The sequence below is a fragment of the Muscardinus avellanarius genome (genome assembly GCF_963383645.1).
Source record: "Muscardinus avellanarius genome assembly, chromosome: 14".
NCBI lineage: Eukaryota > Metazoa > Chordata > Mammalia > Rodentia > Gliridae > Muscardinus > Muscardinus avellanarius.
In genome coordinates, this window is record NC_137800.1 from 87,381,363 (window position 1) to 87,402,016 (window position 20,654).

At 52.6% G+C, this 20,654-nt stretch overlaps 2 protein-coding genes across 6 annotated transcripts; both read left to right on the forward strand.

The window, feature by feature from the left end:
• Positions 1–5: 5 nt before the first annotated feature.
• ATAT1 (alpha tubulin acetyltransferase 1) lies at positions 6–15,650 on the forward strand (the record flags this gene model as incomplete). 5 transcript variants are annotated; one of them, XM_080710766.1, is made up of 13 exons in its annotated part: positions 6–118; positions 486–546; positions 654–745; positions 865–925; positions 1,495–1,608; positions 2,130–2,231; positions 5,536–5,581; positions 5,699–5,767; positions 10,883–10,954; positions 11,372–11,615; positions 14,892–14,971; positions 15,064–15,106; positions 15,476–15,650. In XM_080710766.1, 13 exons carry the CDS (start codon positions 12–14, stop codon positions 15,648–15,650), a joined length of 1,266 nt encoding a protein of 421 aa, XP_080566892.1. The 5 variants fall into 5 exon arrangements, with proteins under 5 accessions (XP_080566892.1, XP_080566888.1, XP_080566889.1 ...); XM_080710762.1 differs by lacking the exon at positions 5,699–5,767 and having other exon boundaries at positions 12–118; XM_080710763.1 differs by lacking the exons at positions 14,892–14,971; positions 15,476–15,650 and having other exon boundaries at positions 12–118; positions 15,009–15,078.
• A 500-nt stretch (positions 15,651–16,150) lies between these two features.
• On the forward strand, positions 16,151–20,489 carry LOC308273277 (uncharacterized protein C6orf136 homolog; the record flags this gene model as incomplete). The annotated part of the gene is made up of 6 exons (XM_080710358.1): positions 16,151–16,222; positions 17,405–17,806; positions 18,263–18,348; positions 18,970–19,170; positions 20,228–20,297; positions 20,373–20,489. The coding sequence occupies 6 exons, from the start codon at positions 16,151–16,153 to the stop codon at positions 20,487–20,489; spliced, it is 948 nt and encodes a 315-aa protein (XP_080566484.1).
• Positions 20,490–20,654: the final 165 nt, after the last annotated feature.

A 20,654-nucleotide genomic window follows, 5' to 3' on the forward strand; every position in this document is an offset into this window, starting at 1 on the left:
CACAATGGACCATGGAGTTCCCCTTCGATGTGGACGCGCTGCTCCCGGAGCGGATCACGGTGCTGGACCAGCACCTGCGACCCCCGGCCCGCCGACCCGGAACCACAACGCCGGCCCGGTGACACCTCAAACCCGCCCCGAGGCCCCTCTCTCCCCTCCCGCCAGCCCGGTCCAGGCGCCACGCCCCCTTGTCACTGTGCGGCCACTCCCGGGGGCATCCCGGCCCGCCCTCTCGGGGACCGTAGACTCTCAGCCTAATGGGTTGACCCTGCTGGGGTCTGTGGCCTTTCACCCGCGGCCCCAGGCCGTGGCCGACCGCCTTCTCTGCTCCCCTGGCTTCCCTGAAGGTGGAGGGCGTGCACCACCTGGAAAGGCCCGACAAGTTCGGCTCCCGAGGGAGGCGGTGGGGGCGTGGGAAGCTCCCGAGTGGCCGCGCAGGACCCTCTCCCAGGGGTGGCTGACTCCTTTGTCTCCTCTGCCTGCAGCGTTGATCTGCAGCAGCAAATCATGACCATTGTAGATGAACTGGGCAAGGCTTCTGCCAAGGTACTGGGGAGGCTTTAGATGCAGTGAGTGAACTGGATGGGGATGGCGGTAAGCGAGGGTGGGACCTTCGGAAAGGACTTGCAGAAAGTCTGTCTTTATCTTGGCAGGCCCAGCATCTGCCCGCGCCTATCACCAGTGCTTCGAGGATGCAGAGCAATCGCCATGTTATTTATGTGCTCAAAGACACTTCAGCCCGACCGTGAGTGCCGGATTCTCTCCCATCCTACACTTCCCTCCTCCCTCCCTTCCCTCCTCCTTCCCTTCCCTCCTCTTCCACACAGCTGCCACTGGCTTGTTCTTTTCCCCCCCATCCTATAGGGCTGGGAAAGGAGCCATTGTTGGTTTCCTAAAAGTTGGATACAAGAAGCTCTTTGTGCTGGTGAGTGTTCCTCAAAGCTGGGAATGTGTCTGCCGCGGTCCCAAGAACAAAAGTGCTGGAGGTTGGGGGGGGCGGGGAAGATGTTTGGAGACACAGGCCTGTAATCCCAGTACCTGGGAGGCTGAGACAGGCGGATGCAGGTTCAAGGACAGCCTCAGCAAGTAGTGAGACTCATTAATCTAGGGCGACCCTGTTTCAAAATTTAAAAAAAAAAAAATTGGGCTGGGGGGTACCTCAGAGGTAGAATGCCCCTGGTTTCAATTCCTAGAAATATGTGCGTGTGCGCGCGCACACACACACACACACACACACACACACACACACACATATGCCTGGATCCCCAAAGACATTTATTGCTCTTTTTTTGTTTTGTTCTGGAGATTGGACCCAGGAGACCTTGTACCTCTTAGCTACACCCCCAGCTCTTCATGTTATTTTATTTGGAAACAGGGGCTTGCTAAATTGCTGAGGCTAGCCTCAAACCTGGGATTTTCCTGTCTTGGCCCAAGTCCTGGGATGACAGCTGTTTGCCCCCAGAGCCGGCACATTTCTTCTTATTTGCTTCTTAGGATGATCGTGAGGCGCACAATGAGGTTGAGCCGCTCTGCATCTTGGACTTTTACATCCACGAGTCGCTGCAACGCCACGGCCACGGACGGGAACTCTTCCAGCATATGCTGCAGGTATCACTGTGTCTTTCTTTTTTCTTTTTCTGTGCATAGTACTGGGAATTAAACCCAGAAGTATTCTACCTCCAAGCTACACCTGCAGACCTTTTTACTTCTTGTGGTACTGGGAATCAATCTCCGGGACATTCTACTTCTGAGCTTCACCCCTGGCCCTGGTGTTTATGTTTAATTTGAAACAGGGTCTCGCTAGGGCGATGAGAGTCTCACTACTTGCTGAGCATGTCCCGGCACCTGCAATCCTCCTGTCTCAGCCTCTGAGTTACTAGGATTACAGGTGTAAGCCATCACACACTTAGTTGCTAAGGGCCTTGCTAAGTTGCTGAGACTGGCCTCAAACCCGTGGCCCTCTCCTCTGGCCTCCCAAGTGCCGGCATTTAGGCCTGGGCCGTCACGCCCTCCCAGAGGACCTGCTGCTCTGCTGCCCGCAGTCTCCTGTGTCCTCCTATTGTCAGGCTCCCGAGTCCCTCCAGGCATGCGCTCCCATACCTCCTCCTCCCTGACTCCTGTTCCCGCAGAAGGAGCGAGTTGAACCACACCAACTGGCCATCGACCGACCCTCGCCAAAGCTGCTGAAGTTTCTGAACAAGCACTACAACCTGGAGACCACAGTGCCGCAGGTTCGAGGCGCGGAGGGAGGCCCACTGGGCATGCGTGTCCAGTTGGTTATTTGGGGCAAAGAAGCGTCACCTTTCAAGAGCACACAGGGTTCATTTGGTGGAGCTAAGCTCCTTCTTTTTCTAATGCTACCATTGCTCACCCTGCAGCCAGGTCAGCCTCAGAGTTTTTGTTGTTTTTTTGTGGTACTGGGGATGGAACCCAGGGGCATTTGACCTCCGAGCTACACCCCCAGCCCTATTTTTTATTCTTTGTTTTGAAACCGGGTCTTACTGAGTTGCAGAGGGCAGAGGGCCTCACTAAGTAGCTGAGGCTGTCCGCAAACCGCGATCCTCAGGTCTCAGCCTCCCGAATGCTGGGATTACAAGCGTGCACCACCATGCCCATTAGTCTTATTTTTGAAACAGGGTCTCACTGAATTGTGAAGTAGCTGAGGTTGTCCAGGAACTGCGATTTCAGCCCTTTTTATTTTATTTTATTTTATTATGGTACTGGGGATTGAGCCCAGGGGCATTCTACCTTCAAGCTATACCCCAATTCCTATTTTATTTTTATTTTGAAACAGGGTCTCTCTAGATTGATGAGAGTGTTGCTATTTGCTAAAACAGTAACAAGCAATGGTGATACATGCTTGTATTCCCAGTATTTGGGAGGTAGAAACAGAAGGATCATAGGTTCGAGGCCAGCCTCTGCAACTTAGCAAGACCCAGTTTTAAAACAGAAACTAAATCTGGGTGTGGTGGCACATACTTGTAATCCCAGTACTTGGGAGACTGATACTGGAAAATCTCAGGTTCGAGGCCTGCCTCAGCTACTTAGTAAGGCCCTGTGCAACTTAGTGAGACCCTGTCTCAAAAATAAAGAATAAAAGCTGGGCGTGGTGGCGCACACTTGTAATCCCAGCCTCCTGAGACAGGAGGATCGCGGTTTCAGAACTCTCAGCTACTCAATGAGGCCCTTTGCAACTCAGTGAGACTCTGTTTCAAAAACAAAAAATAAAAAATAGGGCTAGAGGTATAGCTCAGAGGTAGAATGCCTCTGAGTTCCACCCCCAGTACTGCAAAAAACAAAAATTAAAAAGTTAAAAAGAAAGAATAACATACTTCCTTATTCTCAGAGAGCTTTGCTCTACCATGGATAAGGTCATCTTGTATATAAATAAGTGCAGGGGTAGGTTAATAATAACAATATAGGGGTGGTGATACACTCCTGTATTCCCATTACTTGGGAGGCTGAGATAGGAGGATTGCAGGTTCAAGGACAGCCTCAGCAAGTAGTGAGACTTAGCAACCTGCAAGACCCTGTTTCAAAATGAAGATAAAATAGTGCTAGGGATGTAGCTTGGAGGAAGATGCTCTTGGCTCCAAGCCTTGGAACCACAGTGGGGAGGGCAAGAAACCAGGTCTCACTAAATTGCCAAGGCTGGCTGTGGACCTGCAATCCTCCTCACACTCCCAAGTACTGGGATTCCAAGCGTGCGCCACCACGCCCTGCCTAGTCTTGTACTTTTGTTGAAAATCAGTTTGACGACTGAGCATACTGTTACGTGCCTGTGATCCCAGTACTTTAGAGGCAGAGACTGGAGGATTGTGGATTCAAGGCCAGCCTCAGCAACTTAGCAAGACCCTATTTCAAAATAAAATGTAAAACCAGACATGGTAGCACACACCTGAAATTCCAGTATTTGGGAGGCTGACATAGTAGGATTGTAGGTTCAAGAACAGCCTCAGCAATTTAGTGAGGCTCTTGGCAACTTAGAACCTGTTTCAGAGTAAAAAATAAAACAGAAAGCCGGGTGTGGTGGCACACGCTTGTAATCCTAGCATTTGGGAGGACCACAGTTCGAGGACAGCCTCAGCTACTTAGTGAGATCTTTCACAACTCAGTGAGACCCTGTTTCAAAATAAAGAATAAAAAATAAAGCTGAGAGTATAGCTTGGAGGTAGAATGCCCCTACGTGCCATCCCCAGTACTACACACACACACACACACACACACTCTCACACAACTGGGGGTGTAATTCAGAGGTAGAATGTTCCTGTGGCGGGGCGTGGTAGCGCACGCTTGTAATCCCTACGCTTGGGAGGCCGAGACAGGAGGATCGCACAGGTTCGAGGCCAGCCTCAGCTAATGAGTGAGGCTCTCAGCAACTTAGTGAGACCCTGTTTCTAAATAAAGTATAAAATAGGTCTGGGAGTATAGCCCGGAGGTAGAAAAGCCCCTGGGTTCAACCCCCAGTACCACCAAAAAAAAAATTTTTTTTTTTCCCTGAGTTCCATTCCTAATACCACATAAAATAAACAAGCATGTAAAAGGACTGGGGTATACTATAAGAGAGAATGTCCTTCCGGCGTGGTGGCTCACTCTTGTAATCCCTGCGCTTGGGAGGCGGAGACAGGAGGATCGCACAGGTTTGAAGCCAGCTGCGCTGGCTTAAGAGACCCTGTTTTAAGCCTCTTGGCTTAAAGACCCTGTTTCCAAATACAAAAGTATAAAAATAGGTCTGGGAGTGTAGCCCGGAGGTAGAAGGGTTTTCAGGAAACCCAGTACCAACAAAAAAAAAAAAAAGAAAGAAAGAAAGAAAGAAAGAATGTCCATGGGTTCAATATCTGGTACCAAAACAAAAGAAGAAAAAAAAAGAAAGAAAATAAAATCAGTTGACCAGAGACAAATGAATTTATTTATTTATTTAATTGTGGTACTGGGGATGGAACCCAGAGGCTTTCTACCTCCGGGCTATATCCCCAGACCTGTTTTATACTTTATTTGGAAACAGGGTCTCACTAAGTTGCTGAGAGCCTCACTAAGCAGCTGAGGCTGGCTTCGAACCTGCGCCATCCTCCTGTCTCAGCCTCCCAAGTGCTGGGATTACAAGCATGCGCCACCATGCCTGGCTCATCAAAAACTCTTGCCACCCTGCTTTGGCTACCCAAGGTCCTCTGCAGTTCCACAGGGACTGTCAGATCAGCTGGATGGGGCTTTTGTTTTGTCCTGTGTAGTTGTTTTTTTTTTTTTTTGGCGGGAGGGGGGGTCTGGGGATGGAACCCACGGGCATTTGACCTCCGAGCTACACCCCCAGCCCTATTTTTTATTCTTTATTTCGAAGCAGGGTCTCACTAAGTTGCAAGGGCCTCACTGAGTAGCCGAGGCTGGCCGCGAACCCGCGATCTTCCTGTCTCAGCCTCCCAGTTACGGGGATTCCAAGCGTGCGCCACCACGCCCGGCTCCCCGTGGTTTTCTTAACAAGGGTTCTGAGATCGCTGAGTGGCTGAGTGGGCAACTCTGTTTTGTCTGCTTCATCATTAGGTGAATAACTTCGTGATCTTTGAAGGCTTCTTTGCGCATCAACACCGTAAGTTTTCTCACCTGCTGTTGGTCCCGCAGCTGGGACAAGGGGAAGGACAGAGGCGGGCGCTCTGGGGGTCGCACTGGCCCCCACTGAGGGGCACCGCCACTTCCTTCCTCACAGGGCCCCCCGCTCCCTCTCTGAGGGCAACTCGACTCTCTCGTGCTGCTGCAGCTGACCCCACGCCTGCTGGTAAAGCCTGCATCCATCGGGTGGGACTGTAGGCAGGGAGGGCTAGCTACTCCGGAGGCCCCAGGACGACAGTGCTGTGTGGGGCGATCTGGGACAACTCTAAAGCTGCCCGTGTCTCCTGCTGTCATCCTCGTTGGTCTTGGCCCTAGAGGGCGCTCACTGCATTTTATACTTGGCAAGATTTTTGTTGTTTCTAGGGATCGAACCCAGGGCCCTCACCAATGCTCAGCAAAAGCTAGTAATATATGCCAGGCGTGGGCACGCTTGTAATCCCCGCACTTGGGAGGCAGAGATAGGAGGATCGCAGGTTCGAAGCCAGCCTCAGCTACTGAGTGAGGCTCTCAGCAACTTAGTGAGACCCTGTTTCCAAATTAAGTATAAAATAGGTCTGGGAGTATAGCCTGGAGGTAGAAAGCCCCTGGGTTCCACCCCCAGTACCACACACAGAAAAAGCTAGTAATATAGCTATTACTGAGCTATACCCCCACCCCCATACTTAGCGAAATCTTTAACTAAACAGGCCCACTCGGAGCCCGCATGAAAGTCGATAGCAGTGGAGCCTCTTCCCAGGTCAGGGTCATCAAAACAGGCCAGTGTTAGCTGGACGCAGTGGCGCACGCTCGTAATCCCAGTACTTGGGAGGCTGAGACAGGTGGGTCACAAGTTCGATGACAGCCTCAGCTGTTTAGTGAGGCCCTCTGCAACTTAGATACTGTTTCAAAATAAAGAATAAAAAATAGGGTTAGGGATGTAGCTCAGAGGTAAAACTCCTCTGGATTCTATCCCCATACCATAAAAAAAAAAAAAAAAATAGGTTGGTGTTACCTGGGCTCAGTGGCACATTCCTGTAATCCCAGTATTTAGGAGGTTAAGCAGGAGGATCACAGGTTTGAGGACAGCCTAAGCAAGTAATGTCATTCTTACCAACCCAGCAAGACCCTGTTTCAAAATAAAAATTAAAATAGGGCTAAGCAGGGTACAGTGGTGCACGCTTGTAATCTCAGTACTGGGGAGGCTGAGACAGGAGAATCGATCACAGGTGTGTGGCCAGGCTCAGCAGCTTTGTGAGGCCTTCTGCAATTTAGTGAGACCCTGTTTCAAAATAAAAAGAATAAAGCCAGGTGGGGTGGCGCACACCTATAACCCCAGCATTTGGGAGGCTGAGACTGGAGAATTGCGGTACGCAGACAGCCTCAGCTACTTAGGCCCTTTGCAACTTGGTGAGACCTATTTTCAAAATAAAGAATAAAAAATAGGGCTGGGGGTATAGCTTGGAGGTAGAATGCCCCTGGGTTCCATCCCCAGTACCGAAGAAAAAAAAAAAAAAGAATAAAATAGGGCTGAGGGTGTAGCTCAGAGGTAGAATGTCCCTGGGTTCAATCTATAGTACCAGAAAGAAAGAAAGTAAAAAAAGGCCAGTGTTGTACTCCTTTGTAACCTCCTCGGCCTTTTATCAGCCAGAGAGGGACAGGCAAGTACAGACCTGGGTAGTCCTAAGCTTAAATATTAGTTTTATAAGAGCCCATGAAACCTGGAAACCAGGCTTGGTGCTGTGCACCTGTCATCCCAGGACAAGAGGGGAGGAGATGGGAGGATGACAGATTTTCAGCCAGCCTCAGCAACTTAACGAGAACTTGTTTTAAAATAAAATAAAATAGCCAGGCGTGGTGGCGCAGGCTTGTCATCCCCGCGCTTGGGAGGCAGAGACATGAGGATCGCGCAGGTTCGAAGCCAGCTGCGCGCGCTGGCTTAGGAGACCCTGTTTCCAAATAAAAATGTAAAAATAGGTCTGGAAGTGTAGCCCGGAGGTAGAAGGGCTTCCAGGAACCCCAGTACCACCAAAAATAAATAAATAAATAAAATAAAATAAAACAAGCCAGGCGTGGTGGCTCACGCTTGTAATCCCAGTGCTTGGGAGGCTAAAACAAGAGGACTGCACAGGTTCGAAGCCAGCCTCAGCTACTGAGTGAGGCTTTCAACAACTTAGTGAGACCCTGTTTCCAAATAAAGTATAATATAAATCTGGGAGTGTAGCCCAGAGGTAGAAAAGCCCTTGGGTTCCACCTGAAGGTGTAGCTTGGAGGTAGAATGCCCCTGGCTTCCATCCCAGTACCACAAAAATAAACAAATAAACAGAGCTAGGGGTGTGGCTCAGAGGTAGAATGCCCCTGGGGTCAATATCCAGTACCAAAATAAATAAATATTTTAAAAGGCTGAGGAGAGCCCGGCATGGTGGCTCATGCTTGTAATCTCAGCATTTGGGAGGCTGAGACAGGAGAATCTAGGTTTGCGGCCAGCCTCAGCTACTTAGTGAGGCCCTGTTTCAAAATAAAGACTAAACTGGGCGTAGTAGCGCATGCTTGTAATCCCAGCCTTCGGGAGGCAGAGACTAGAGGATCGTGGTTAGCGGACAGTCTCAGCTAATTAGTGAGGCCCTCTGCAACTTAGTTAGACCCTGTTTCAAAATAAAGAATAAAAAATAGGGCAGGGGGTGTAGCTTGGAGGTTGAATGCCCCTGGGTTCCATCCCCAGTGTCATGCACACAAAAAATAATAATTTAAAAATACAGGCTGAGGAAGCCAGGCATGGTGGGTGACACATGCCTTTAATTTTAGTACTCAAGAATTAGACAAGAGGGTGGAAGGTTTGAGGCCAGCCTTAGGAACTAAGCAAGACCCTGTTTCACAATAAAAAAAATAAGGCTAGAGTGTAGCTCAGCTGTAGCGTGCCTCTGAGTTTAATCAAATAAGTGTAGCTCAGATGGAGATTGCTCCCAGTACCAAAACCAAAACCAAAAAGCCACCCAGAACCAAACCTCCAGTGCTGCCCGCTCCCCGCCCAGTCCTCGCGAACAGTCGCTCCAGCCTGAGCACCCCCCCCCCCCCCCCCCGTCCCTTTCAGGACAGCGCAGGCAGGGGGGCGCCTTCCATCTTTCTGCACTGGCCTCGGGGCCGGCTCCTGCCTTCCTGTGTCCAGGAAAGGAGGTACCAAGCACTCAGAGAACAGTCTGGCTGCTGTGAGCATGTAGAAGCATCAGACACTGATACCTGTGACTCCCTGGCTTTCAGATCCCTATGCGGTGCCTGCGACCCAGCAGCAGAGGGGCGGAGGGTCAGCAGGGTCAGCGAGCACACGGGTGCCCGTGAGGGCTGGAGCTTAAGAGCACTAGCTGGAGGCGTCTCCTCTGCCCACATGATAACGTTTTTTTTTTCCGGTGGTACTGGGTATTGAACTCCACGGCATCCAACTTTGAGCTACATCCCCAGCCCTGTTTGTTTTTAATTTGGAAACAGGGTCTCACTAAGTTGTGGAAGGCCTCAGTAAATTGCTGGAGTTGGCCCTGAACCTGCAATCCTCCTGCCTCAGCTTTCCAAATACTGAGATCAAGTGAGTATGCTGCCGTGCCAGGCGGCACCACCTCTTTATTTATTTATTTATTTATTTATTTATTTACTTATTTACTTATTTATTTGCAGTACTGGGGATGGAACCCAGGGGCATTGTATCTCCAAGCTATACCTCCAGCCTTATTTTATTTTTAATCTATTTATTTATTTATTTATTTATTTATTTATTTATTTCGTGGTACTGGGGTTCCTGGAAGCCCTTCTACCTCCGGGCTACACTCCCAGACCTATTTTATATTTTTATTTGGAAACAGGGTCTCCTAAGCCAGCACGTGGCTGGCTTCGAACCTGCGCGATCCTCCTGTCTGCCTCCCAAGCGCGGGGATGACAAGCGTGCGCCACCACGCCCGGCCTTAATCTTTTTATTTTTGAAACAGGGTCTCACTTAGTTGTGAAGGGCCTCGCTAAATAGCTGAGGCTGTCAGCAAACCCCAATCCTCCAGTCTCAGCCTCCCGAATGCTGGGATTACAAGCGTGCACTACTAAGCCTGGCATTGTTTTTATTTATTTATTTATTTATTTATTTATTTATTTATTTACTTATTTTTGCAGTACTGGGGATGGAACCCAGGAGCACTCTACCTCCGGGCTACATCCCCAGGCACATTTTTTATTCTTTATTTTGAAACAAGGTCTCACTGAGTTGCAAAGGGTCTCAACTAATTAGCTGAATCTGTCTGAACCGCAATCCTCCTGTCTCAGCCTCCAAAGTGCTGGGATGACAAGTGTGCGCCACCACGCCTGGCTCCGATTTTTATTCTTTATTTTGAAACAGGGTCTCACTGAGTTGCAAAGCGCCTCACTAAGTAGCTGAGGCTGTTGTGAATCAGGATCCTCCTGTCTCAGCCTCTCAAATGCGAGGATTACAGCCCACGCCGGGCTTTACCACCTCTTAAAGAGGGAGGAGGAGAGACTGAGCTTTGGCTAATACATCAGCCCCCACTTACTCTGCTGACTCCTTTTTGGGTGCCACACTTTCTCACTATCCTTTTAATTTTAATTTTTGGTGGTACTAGGGAGCCCGGGGCATTCTACCACTGAGCTACACTCCCAGCCCTATTTTCAAATTTTTATTTGAAATAGGGTTTCACTAGGTTGATGAGCGTCTCACTGCTTGATGAGGCTGTCCTCAAACCTGTTATTTTCCTGTCTCAGCCTCCCAAGTACCGGAATTACAGGCATGTGCCACCACGCCCGCCTAAATGTTAACAAAACTTCAAAGTCTCCACATCTTTTTGCTCAGCAAGGGGAAGTCCTGCCCCTCTCCCACCCCCTAACCTCTCCAGAGAGATTCCCAGTTAACCAAGGGCTTTGTCCATCTCATCTAGAGGAACCCAGGGTCCTTGCTGGCCCAGCTGGGACCACTCCACTGCCCCAGAATCCCAGGGGGGCCTGACAGCACCCACGGACAGTAAGAGCTCGCCTCCCCTCGGCTGCCCTCCCCTGCATCTCCCAGGCCCCCAGTCTCCCCTGGGTCTCCCCCTTGAACTGTGCTGGGCTCGCTCCTTCTGGCTCTCCCAAAGTGCTCCGGCCTTCCCCCCGAATTTCCTTGGGCGTACTGGCTCTGCCATGGCCTGGCTTCTGCGGTGGCGTTCCCAGGAGGAACCGTGGCACCAGGGAGTAGAAGTGTGGGGTTTGAGGGCAGTGGCGGGCGAGGGGGGCACAGCGTGTCTCCTGATGTTCGCCTAACCCGTGCTTCCTCCACCAGCTCCAGCGAGGAAGCTGCCGCCCAAGAGAGCGGAGGGGGACATTAAGCCATACTCCTCTAGTGACCGAGAGTGTAAGAGGGACCAGGGTGGCGGCTGGGCTGGGCCCTTGACCAGAGGAAAGGGGTGCTGGGGTGGGGGAGGTCGTGCTTTCCAAAGACTTGGGTCGCTCTCGCCGCCTGGGCGCTGCCTGGGCTCTGCTCCTCCTCTCTGCTCTTTTTCTTCTTTCTGTCTTTCTCTCTCTCTTTTTTTTTTTCCCCCGTGGGTCTGGGGATGGAACCCGGGGCATTTGACCTCCGAGCTACAGCCCCTTCTCTATTTTTTATTCTTTATTTTGAAACCGGGTCTCACTGAGTTGCAGAGGGCCTCACTCGGTAGCTGAGGCTGTCCGCAAACCACGATCCTATGGTCTCAGCCTCCTGAATGCTGGGATTACAAGTGTGGCCACCATGCCCGGCTCTGTCTTACTCTTTATTCCCCCCTCTCCCCAGTTCTGAAGGTAGCTGTAGAGCCTCCTTGGCCCCTGAACAGGGCCCCGCGCCGTGCCACACCTCCAGCGCACCCCCCGCCCCGCTCCAGCAGCCTGGGCAACTCACCAGAACGGGGCCCCCTCCGCCCCTTCGTGCCTGAGCAGGAGCTGCTGCGTTCCCTGCGCCTCTGCCCCCCACACCCCACTGCCCGCCTCCTGCTGGCCACCGACCCCGGGGGCAGCCCAACACAGCGTCGCCGCACCAGGTAAGAGGACTTGGAGGCTTGGGGGGCCTCAAGACTCAAAGAGGTTAGAAATGACACTGGGGACCGGAGGGGGTGGCCCATGTCTGGGTGCTTGGGAGGCTGAGCCAGGAGGATTGAAGGTTCAAGGCCAGCACGCAGCAACTTAGTGAGACCCTGTTTCCAAAATAAAATATTAAAAGGTATGTGTTTGCGGAGAGAGCAAGCCGGGCATGGTGGTGCACGCCTGTGATCCCAGTACTTGAGGAGGCTGAGACAGGAGGAGCACAGGTTCAGTGCCAGTCTCAGCAATGCAGAGAGGCCCTATTTCCAAACAAAAAAGGAGGTGCACTTGGTGGCGCACGCTTGTAATCCCAGTACTTGGGAGGCTGAGACAGGAAGATCGTGCAGGTTCGAAGCCAGCCTCAGCTGGCTAGTGAGACCCTATTTTCAGATAAAATATAAAAATACGTCTGGGAGTGTAGCCAGGAGGTAGAAAGCCCCTGAGTTCTATTCCCAGAACCACACACACAAAAATAAATAATAAATAAATAAATAAATAAATAAATAAACGGGGCTGGCGGTGTAGCTGGAAGGTAGAAAGCCCCTGGGTTTAATCCCCAATACCATATTAAAAAATAAAAAGGAAAAAAAAAGAGAGAAAGAAAAGAAAGAAGGAAGGTAGCCGGGCGTGGTGGCGCACGCTTGTAATCCCTGCGCTCGGGAGGCTGAGACAGGAGGATCGCACAGGTTCAAAGCCAGCCTCAGCTACTGAGTGAGGCTCTCAGCAACTTAGTGAGACCCTGTTTCCAAATAAAGTATAAAATAGGTCTGGGAGTATAGCCTGGAGGTAGAAAGCCTCTGGGTTCCACCCCCAGTACCACCAAAAAAAAAAAAAAAAAAAAAAGGAAGGAAAAGAAATGGCAAATGGTTTGAATGTCAGAGACGTATAACAATGACAGGTGGATTAGGAAGTCCCAAAACCTTCCAACAAACTTACATTGAAAAATATTTGTGAAAACGATCTGGAGGAATGTTTGAGCGAGGGAGCAGAAGGGGCCTCATGTGGAGCCCAGGGGTCCTGTTTTAAGCGAGAGCTGTGTGGAGGGCAGGGAGAGCTCTGCCCGCTGGGCGGGGCCCCGATCTTGGGGGTGGGCCGCACCTCTGTCAGCGGTGGGAGCCTGGCTGGGGTAGTGCTGGTGCCAGGAGACTGGCAGCTCCTTTGTTTCTCCCTCTGGCTTCCTCTTCACCTCTGACTTCTGTTTTTCTCTCCTCCCCGTTTTCCCTCTCCCTTCTCCCTGTCCATAACATCCCTCCACAGCTCCCTGCCCCGCTCCGATGAGAGTCGATACTGACAGACACCCCTGTCCCCTCTCCCTGAGGACCACAGAGCCCTCTCCCGTGCATCCTCCAGGCTCCGTGGCCCCGGGCAGAGCCGGAGGAGCCCTCGTCCCCTTTCTTGTCCACCTGGGCTGTCAGGGTTTCAGATGGCCTGACACTCTACCTTGTCTTACCACAGGAGGGCCCTGCTCTCCCCACCGCCCTTGGGCGCTGGCTCACTGGTTTTCTAGAAGCACACTCTGCTTGCCGTCGGGCTGTCCCACCATGGAAGGTCTTATTTGCCAGGGACACCATCGAGGGAGTCTTGTCCTTACCCCTTTCCCTCCAGTGGGGCGATTCGACCCCCTCTGCAGTGTCCGCTGGGGCCTCCCGTTCTCTTTGTGCCGTCGGCCACACTTGCTTCTTCGGCCTGCTGACCTGACGGCGGCCGTCAGGAGGACAGGGACTCCACGGCTCCCCGGCGGGGTCCGCTCAGTGTTGTCAAACCCTCAGGCTCCCCGCGTTTTGTGTATGTGTCGGGGCACCCCACACCGATGTTGCTCTGGGTCTCTAACATAGACTCTGGTGCCGCCATTTCCCCAGACCCAGATTCTCTGAAGGAGTTGGTTTCTTGGCAGCAGATCCCAGCAGCACCCTGGGGTCACTTAGTCACATTTCTGAAGATAAGCCTGGGTTCCTAGGATCTGTTTGATCATGGAATCCCCTCGTATTCGCCCCTGGTAGCTAGGCTGATGCAGTCCTGTCTTGTGAGCCGGTCCTGAGATGAGACCAGGACCACTCCACCGGCCCTGCTCTCTTTCCTCCACAGCAAGCACCTCCCTCCCGGCTCCTTGCCCTTGCCTGGGGTGTAGACAGGTCCTCCCCTCCCACCCTTTGAACGTGTGTGGTAGATCAGCAACTTCCCCTGTGCTCCCTCAAACCCTCAGGGAGCAGGATCTCCCTTTCCTCCCTCCTTCCTCCTGTCTCTCCTCCCTGTCTGTGTTGTCTGAAGAAAGTGTGAATTCTTTTGTTTTCTAACTTGACATTTTCAATGAAAAAAAAAAAAAAGAACCACACACACAAAAGAAACAACTGAAGTGTCAGCCTCGTTTGTGCCACCCTGCTTTATTTTCCGGGGGTCTCAGGATCTCCCCCTCTCTGCCTTTTCCCTATGAGACCTGCAGGTCCTCTCCAGGGGGCCTCTGCGCCCTCTTTGCAGGCTCCTCCCAGCCTCGTCTCCTCCATGTGGTCACTGGCTCGCACGGCAGAAGCTCCTGTGTCTGCTCCTGTTCCCTCCAGTGGGATCCACTAGTCGCCTCCCACTGTTCCTGGATCGCTCTTCCCACTCTGATTTCCTGGCTCCGCTAATCCCCAGCATCTCTGTCCAGACCAGCCCTTCCCTCTACCGAGGACCCGCACAGTCTGCCCCTACTCCAAAGCTCCCTCCTCCTCCTCCTCCTCCTCCTAAATGTGGCCCTTCCTATCTCCCTCTGGGATGAGGCAGCTTCCACTTAGTCATGTTTTCCAAGCCCCGCCGGAGGCTTGTTTGAGGGCATCCGCTCAAACAAATTTTTTTTTTGCCTGTAAGTCTGTTTTCGTGTCATGAGTTGAATCACATGTAGCCATTTAACACATTACCCGCATTAGAAAAAATAAAGCAACACATGAGCCAGGGGTTGTTGCGCACACCTGTAATCCCAGGACTTGGGGGCTGATCAGCCTCCCCTGCGTAGTGAGGCCTTGTCTTAACCCCAGAGCCCAAACAACAACAAACCCCCAGCAGATCAGAACGACTCCAGAAAAGTCTTGGGGATGAGCTCCAACCTGTTTTCATGGTGTAGCTTAGCTGGGACGCCTCAGGAATGAGTTATCCGTTTCTCCTGTTCTGCGCTCTTCCTCTACTCCTCTCTTCTGGCCCCTCCATGCCCCCTCATCTTTCATCCTTTAGCCTGTCCCCATCATCTCCCATTTCTTCTACAGGGGGACTCCCCCAGGGCTGGTAGCCCAAAGCTGCTGCTACAGCCGCCATGGGGGGTTGAATTCCTCATCCCCTAATACAGGTAAGTATCCACTCCTCCTGGTCCTCAAACCAAATAGGCCACCTGCGTTACACACCCCAACCTTCCCACGCACCGGCCTGGTATTTCCACAGGCAACCAAGAACTGAAGCAGGGGGAACAGGAAGCAGAGAATAGGTGAGGCCTAGACCCCTCCCCAACAGCTCCCACCGCCGGCTGGCCGATTCCCTTCCTAACACTGTCGGCTGTCTCCTTCCTCCTAAATCTTACTCTTAGGGGCCGGACATCGGCCCCTCCCACAGGTCCTTGTGCCTAACCCCCTGCACACCTACCTCCCTGGTGCCTCCACTCTTGGCTTCTCTGGGTCTTAGGTTTGGACACAGTATTCATGGCTTCAGCCTTAAGATGAATGCCAGCCACAGGATGGGCTCCAACCCAGCCTGTGTCCTCCCCGACATTAAAACCTGCGCTCACGACCTTGAAGAATCTGTAATCTTAATTCCCATATCATGCCCCTATAACTCCCTGTCCATCTTCCCACCCCAGGTCTGCCTGTGAAGCGCAGGTCTTGTCACAAGATGGGTCTGGGGAGGAACCCCTACACACAGCTCCTCCACAGGACCAGGCCCGGCCGGCCCAGCCCTGGACGGTGGGTGGGGCCATATTCAACGCCAGGTTTATTCGAAACCTGCAGGAACGTCGCAGCACCAGGCCTTGGTGACCACAGCCCCCTCTCACACTTTGGAAGTCAGTATTATTTCTCCCTCGCTACAGGACAGAGCCCAAGCTCAGCCCTCACAGTGGATGGATTCATTCATTCGTTCGTTCAACAGGCTTTCTTACCAGCGCCAAATCTTTTGTATCTTATTTTTAACCAAAGCAATAAAAAGTATTTATTTCTTATCAGAGAGTGATTGGAAAGCTTGTCATTGTTCCAGCCCTAGCCAGCGCCCTCCGGTCTCCCGCAGCCCGAGCGAGCCGCAGGTGCACGGGGAGGGCGCCGTTAGCTCAGTGCGCAGGCGCGGGGGTGGGGGTGGGGGGCGGCCGGCGGGCGGGCGCACGCGCACTGGGGCAGCGGCCCGGGCGCCGCGGTGCGCACGCGCGCTGCGCCCGGCCTCCCCGGCCCCCCGCCCTTCCCCTCGGCGCAGCCGGCTCGGGCGCGCGCTCAGTGAGGAGGCCGGAGGCTGGGCGCCGGAGGCGAGCGCGCCACTCGGGAGGACCATGTACCGCCCCAGCCGGGCGGCGGCCCGGCGGCTCGGCCCCTGCCTCCGCGCCTACCAGGCGCGACCCCAGGTGAGGGCGCGGGGGGCGGCGGGCGCGCGCGCAGGCGCAGTGGCGCCGCCTCCCCGGCGGGCGGCGGGGCCGGGGGCGCGGAGGCCGGCGGCGGCCGCGGTTACCTGCGCCCGAGGTGACTTGAAGGGCGGGCGCCGGGCCGCCGCCGCCGCGCATCCCCTGCCGCTGGCCTGCGGCGACCTCCCGGGAACCCGGGCGAGGGCGCTCGGCCCGCCGGCGGCGCGGTGACGGCGGTTCTCAGCACTGTGCGATCGGATCGCAGGGTTTTACTGGCGCTCACGGCCTCGTAAGAACCCGCGAGGCCTCACTGCGCGCGTGTACGAGGACGTTTGTGGAGGTGTACAGCACTTGCACTCGCAGGCGTGGAGGCATGTAGACACGTGTTGTATCCACAGGAGAGCAAGACCTTCATTCATCAGATATGTTAGGACTTTTGCTATAAGAGAAGTGAAACTGCTTCCAAATAGTGTTGGAATCTTAAATGAAAAGGGGCGTGATCGGCTTGGGGGGAGGCAGCTGGGTGTGGTCACACACCTGCAATCCCAGGACTGACTGGAGGCTGAGGCCAGAGGGAGGATCGCAGGTGCCAGGCCGACCTCAGCCACTTAGCAAGACCCTGTTTAAAAGAAAGAGTTGGATGCCGTGGTGCTTGCCTGTAATTTGAAGTTGAGACAGGAGGATCCAAGGTTCAAGGACAGTGTCAGCAATGTAAGGAGACACTCGGCAACCTAGGGAGACACTGCTTCAAACGACAAATAGGGCTGGGGATGTATCCCACAGGTAGAATGCCCCTGGGTAAAGATGAATCCATCTTTATTTTTTCTCGTAATTCCATCTTTGTGTGTGTGTGTGTGTGTGTGTGTGTGTGTGTGTGTGTGTGTGTTACTGGGGATGGAACCCAAGGGCCTTCTACCTCTGAGCTACACATTCAGACCTATTTTATATTTTATTTGGAAACAGGGTCTCACTAACCTGAGGCTGGCTTTGAACCTGCACGATCCTCTTGTCTCAGCCTTTAAAGTACTGGGATTACAAGCGTGAGCCACACCACACCCGGCTAATTCCATCTCTTCTGTCAGGTGTGGTAGGCGGGACTGGAAGCCTGTTAATCAGTAGAGTTTGGATGAAGGGACATTAAGTTGCTGGATTCTTACCTTTTTCCCTGTTGTTCTGTCTCCTTAGGACCACCTCTCTCCACGGACTCTACCATTCCCACCCTTTTGGCCCCACTCCACAACGACCACTTCCCCATCTCCTCCTCTTCTCTGGCCCCCCCCACCTCGGCATCCTCCCTCCAGACCTCTCCCCCAGGTTTCCCCGCTACCTCTCCCTCAGGTCCAGGCCCTCAGCTCGCCATGGGTGGTTCTCCCTCCAGGAAAGGTGGAGGAGGGACCAGGACCTGAGGTGCATAGCTGCTGCCTGGATGGGCTCAGGAGCCTTTTTGAGGGACCTCCCTGCCTATATCCCGGGGCATTAATGCCTTTCCAAGGCCCAGGAACTGCCCGCCCTTCCCCTGCCGCCCCATCGGGAGACCCTAGTATGGAGGAACACCTGGCCGTCATGCATGAGAGGCTGAGACATGAGGTAGGTCAGTTCCGAGTGGTCCTCACCCATGGTGGGAAAGGACACGCACGGGTGATCCTTGAAAGTAGAGTAGGCCGGGCTTGGTGCACAGCCTGCCTGTGATCCCAGTACTTGGAAGGCTGAGAGAGGAGTGGAGGTTTAAGGCCAGCCTCAGCAGCTTAGCAAGACCTTGTTTCAAAATAAAAAATAAGGCCTGAGATTATAGCTTGGAGGTTGTACCAAAAATAAAATTAAAATAGGTTAGTCAAATGGATTCTTCCTTAATATATAAGGTAGGCATACAACTGCTCTACACATATTCCTGAGGAAAAAGATGTTCCTCCATTTGGACTAAGGGAGGTTAAACATGGGATGAGATGACCTTTCACGTAGAGGAGTAAGAAAGCCCTAAAAATAGAAAACTGAGAAACAGGATCTTCCTTATCCACTGAGTTAATGCCATCGTCTTTCACCTAGCTTCCCAATCTCCTTCACTCGCACGACTATACTCTGTATTCATCGGATGTGGAATTCATCAATGAGATCCTGAACATACGAACCAAGTGAGAATTGGGGCACGGGGAAGGCTGGGGAGAGAAAAGGACCCGGTGCCGTGCACTGCACCCTTCCTGCTGCTCAAAGAAGGCCCTAGACTGCTTCTGAGAGCTGGTCCCGCTGGGCGTACGGCCACACGCCTGTGATCCCAGTACTTGGGAGGCTGAGACGAGAGGATACAGATTTGAAGTCAGGCTCAACAATTTAGCAAAGCTCTTAGCAACTTAGACCCTGTTTCAAAAATAAAAAATGGCTGGGCGTGGTGGTGCACGCTTGTAATACCTGCGCTTGGGAGGCTGAGACAGGAGGATCGCACAGGTTTGAAGTCAGCCTAAGCACTTAGTGAGGCTCTCAGCAACTTGGTGAGACCCTGTTTCCAAATAAAAATATAAAATAGGTGTGGGAGTATAGCCTGGAGGTAGAAAGCCCCTGGGTTCCACCCCCAGTACCACCAAAAAAAAAATAAAAAAACAAAAATAAAAAATGGTGTGAGGGTATAACTTGGAGGCAGAATGTCTTTGAGTTCATCCCCAGTACTAAGAAGAAAGAAAAATGTTTCCCGTTCCTCCAGCAGAAGCCAGTTTTCTGACTGGGCCATCATGAGATTTCCTTCCCATCCTTTTTTACAGAGGCCGGACATGGTACGTTGTGTCGCTGACCCTCTGCCGCTTCCTGGCCTGGAACTACTTTGCACAACTTCGGCTGGAGGTTCTGCAGCTCACCCGACACCCTGAGAACTGGACGGTGCAAGCCCGCTGGCGGCTGGTGGGGCTGCCCATCCACATGCTCTTCCTGCGTTTCTATAAGCGGGACAAAGAGGAGCTCTACCGGTAAGAGCGGCGAGCGGCCCGGGCTGCGGTCAGCTCCGAGGCTGGCCTTTCGGATGATGATTTGGCCTCTCGATCCTTGACCTACCCAGACGCAACTGTGAACTGTTTAGGGGTCTTGTCTTAGTCGGCTTTGTAACGGGAACAGCAGGGACTTGGAGTACATAGGGAACTTTTGGATGCCAGTTTTCTCATGTACTGTTACCTGGCACTAAATGTTACTCACTAAACGAATGATAATTCCTGACTCCTAAATTGAGCCTCAATATAGGTAAAGTACTTGGTAAATTTCTGGCTGGTAGAATCCCAAGGAGTTGCTGGGCTTAGCCTCTTAACATTGTACATACGCATTTAGTCCAGCAGTTCCCGCACTGTGCCGCACAGTGGAATCTGTGAGGATCTTCAGAAAGCATTGATGCCAGGCATTCTCATTGTTCAGAGTAGAGTACAACCTGAGTGTTGGGACTCTTGAAAGTTCCCCCAGGTGATCTGATATGTGCTAACGTTTAAGAACTTCTCACTTAAAACGAGTGTTTTTTTTTTTTTTTTTTTTGCGGGTCTAGGGATGGAACCCAGGGGCATTCAACCTCTGAGGTACACCCCCTGCCCTATTTTTTTTTATTTTTTATTTTGTTTATTTATTTATTTATTTATTTTTTGGTGGTACTGGGGGTGGAACCCAGAGGCTTTCTACCTCCGGGCTATACTCCCAGAACCTATTTTATATTTTATTTGGAAATAAGGTCTCACTTAAGTTGCTGAGAGCCTCACTTAAGTAGCTGAGGCTGGCATCGAGCCTGCGTGATCCTCCTGTCTCAGCCTCCCAAGAGCAGGGATTACAAGCGTGCGCCACCACGCCCGGCTTATTCTTTATTTTGAAACTGGGTCTCACTGAGTTGCGGAGGGCCTCACTTAGTAGCTGAGGCTGTCCGCGAATCGCGATCCTCCGGTCTCAGCCTCCTGAATGCTGGGATTCCAAGCGTGCGCCACCACGCCTGGCTACAGTGAATGCATTTGAATTGAGTCTTCTCTCAAGTCCACCTCTCTCCCACTTCCCTAGGTCCTACGATGCCTATTCTACCTTCTACCTGAATTCCAATGGCCTCATTTGTCGACATCACCTGGACAAGGCAAGTCTGGGCTGGGTGGGCAAGGCGAAGGGTGGATGTGCACCCTCCCCAGACGACATGTCCCTCTCTCAACAGCTGATGCCGACGCACTCGCCTTCAGCACCTGTGAAGAAGCTGCTAGTGGGGGCCCTGGTGGCCCTGGGGCTGTCGGAGCCAGAGCCTAACCTGAGCATGTGTGCAGCCAAGGCCTGAGCCTGGGACTGGGGCAGAGGCAGCACTGAAGGCTTCGCTACGCACAAGAGAGCGAGGTGGAGGCGGCCGGGAATCTGGAGCCAGCGGCCTCCCCTCCCCTCCTCGCCTCTCCTCTCCTCTCCGTCCTTCCTTTCCATCTCATGCTGTGTAAAGCTGCTGTGTAAC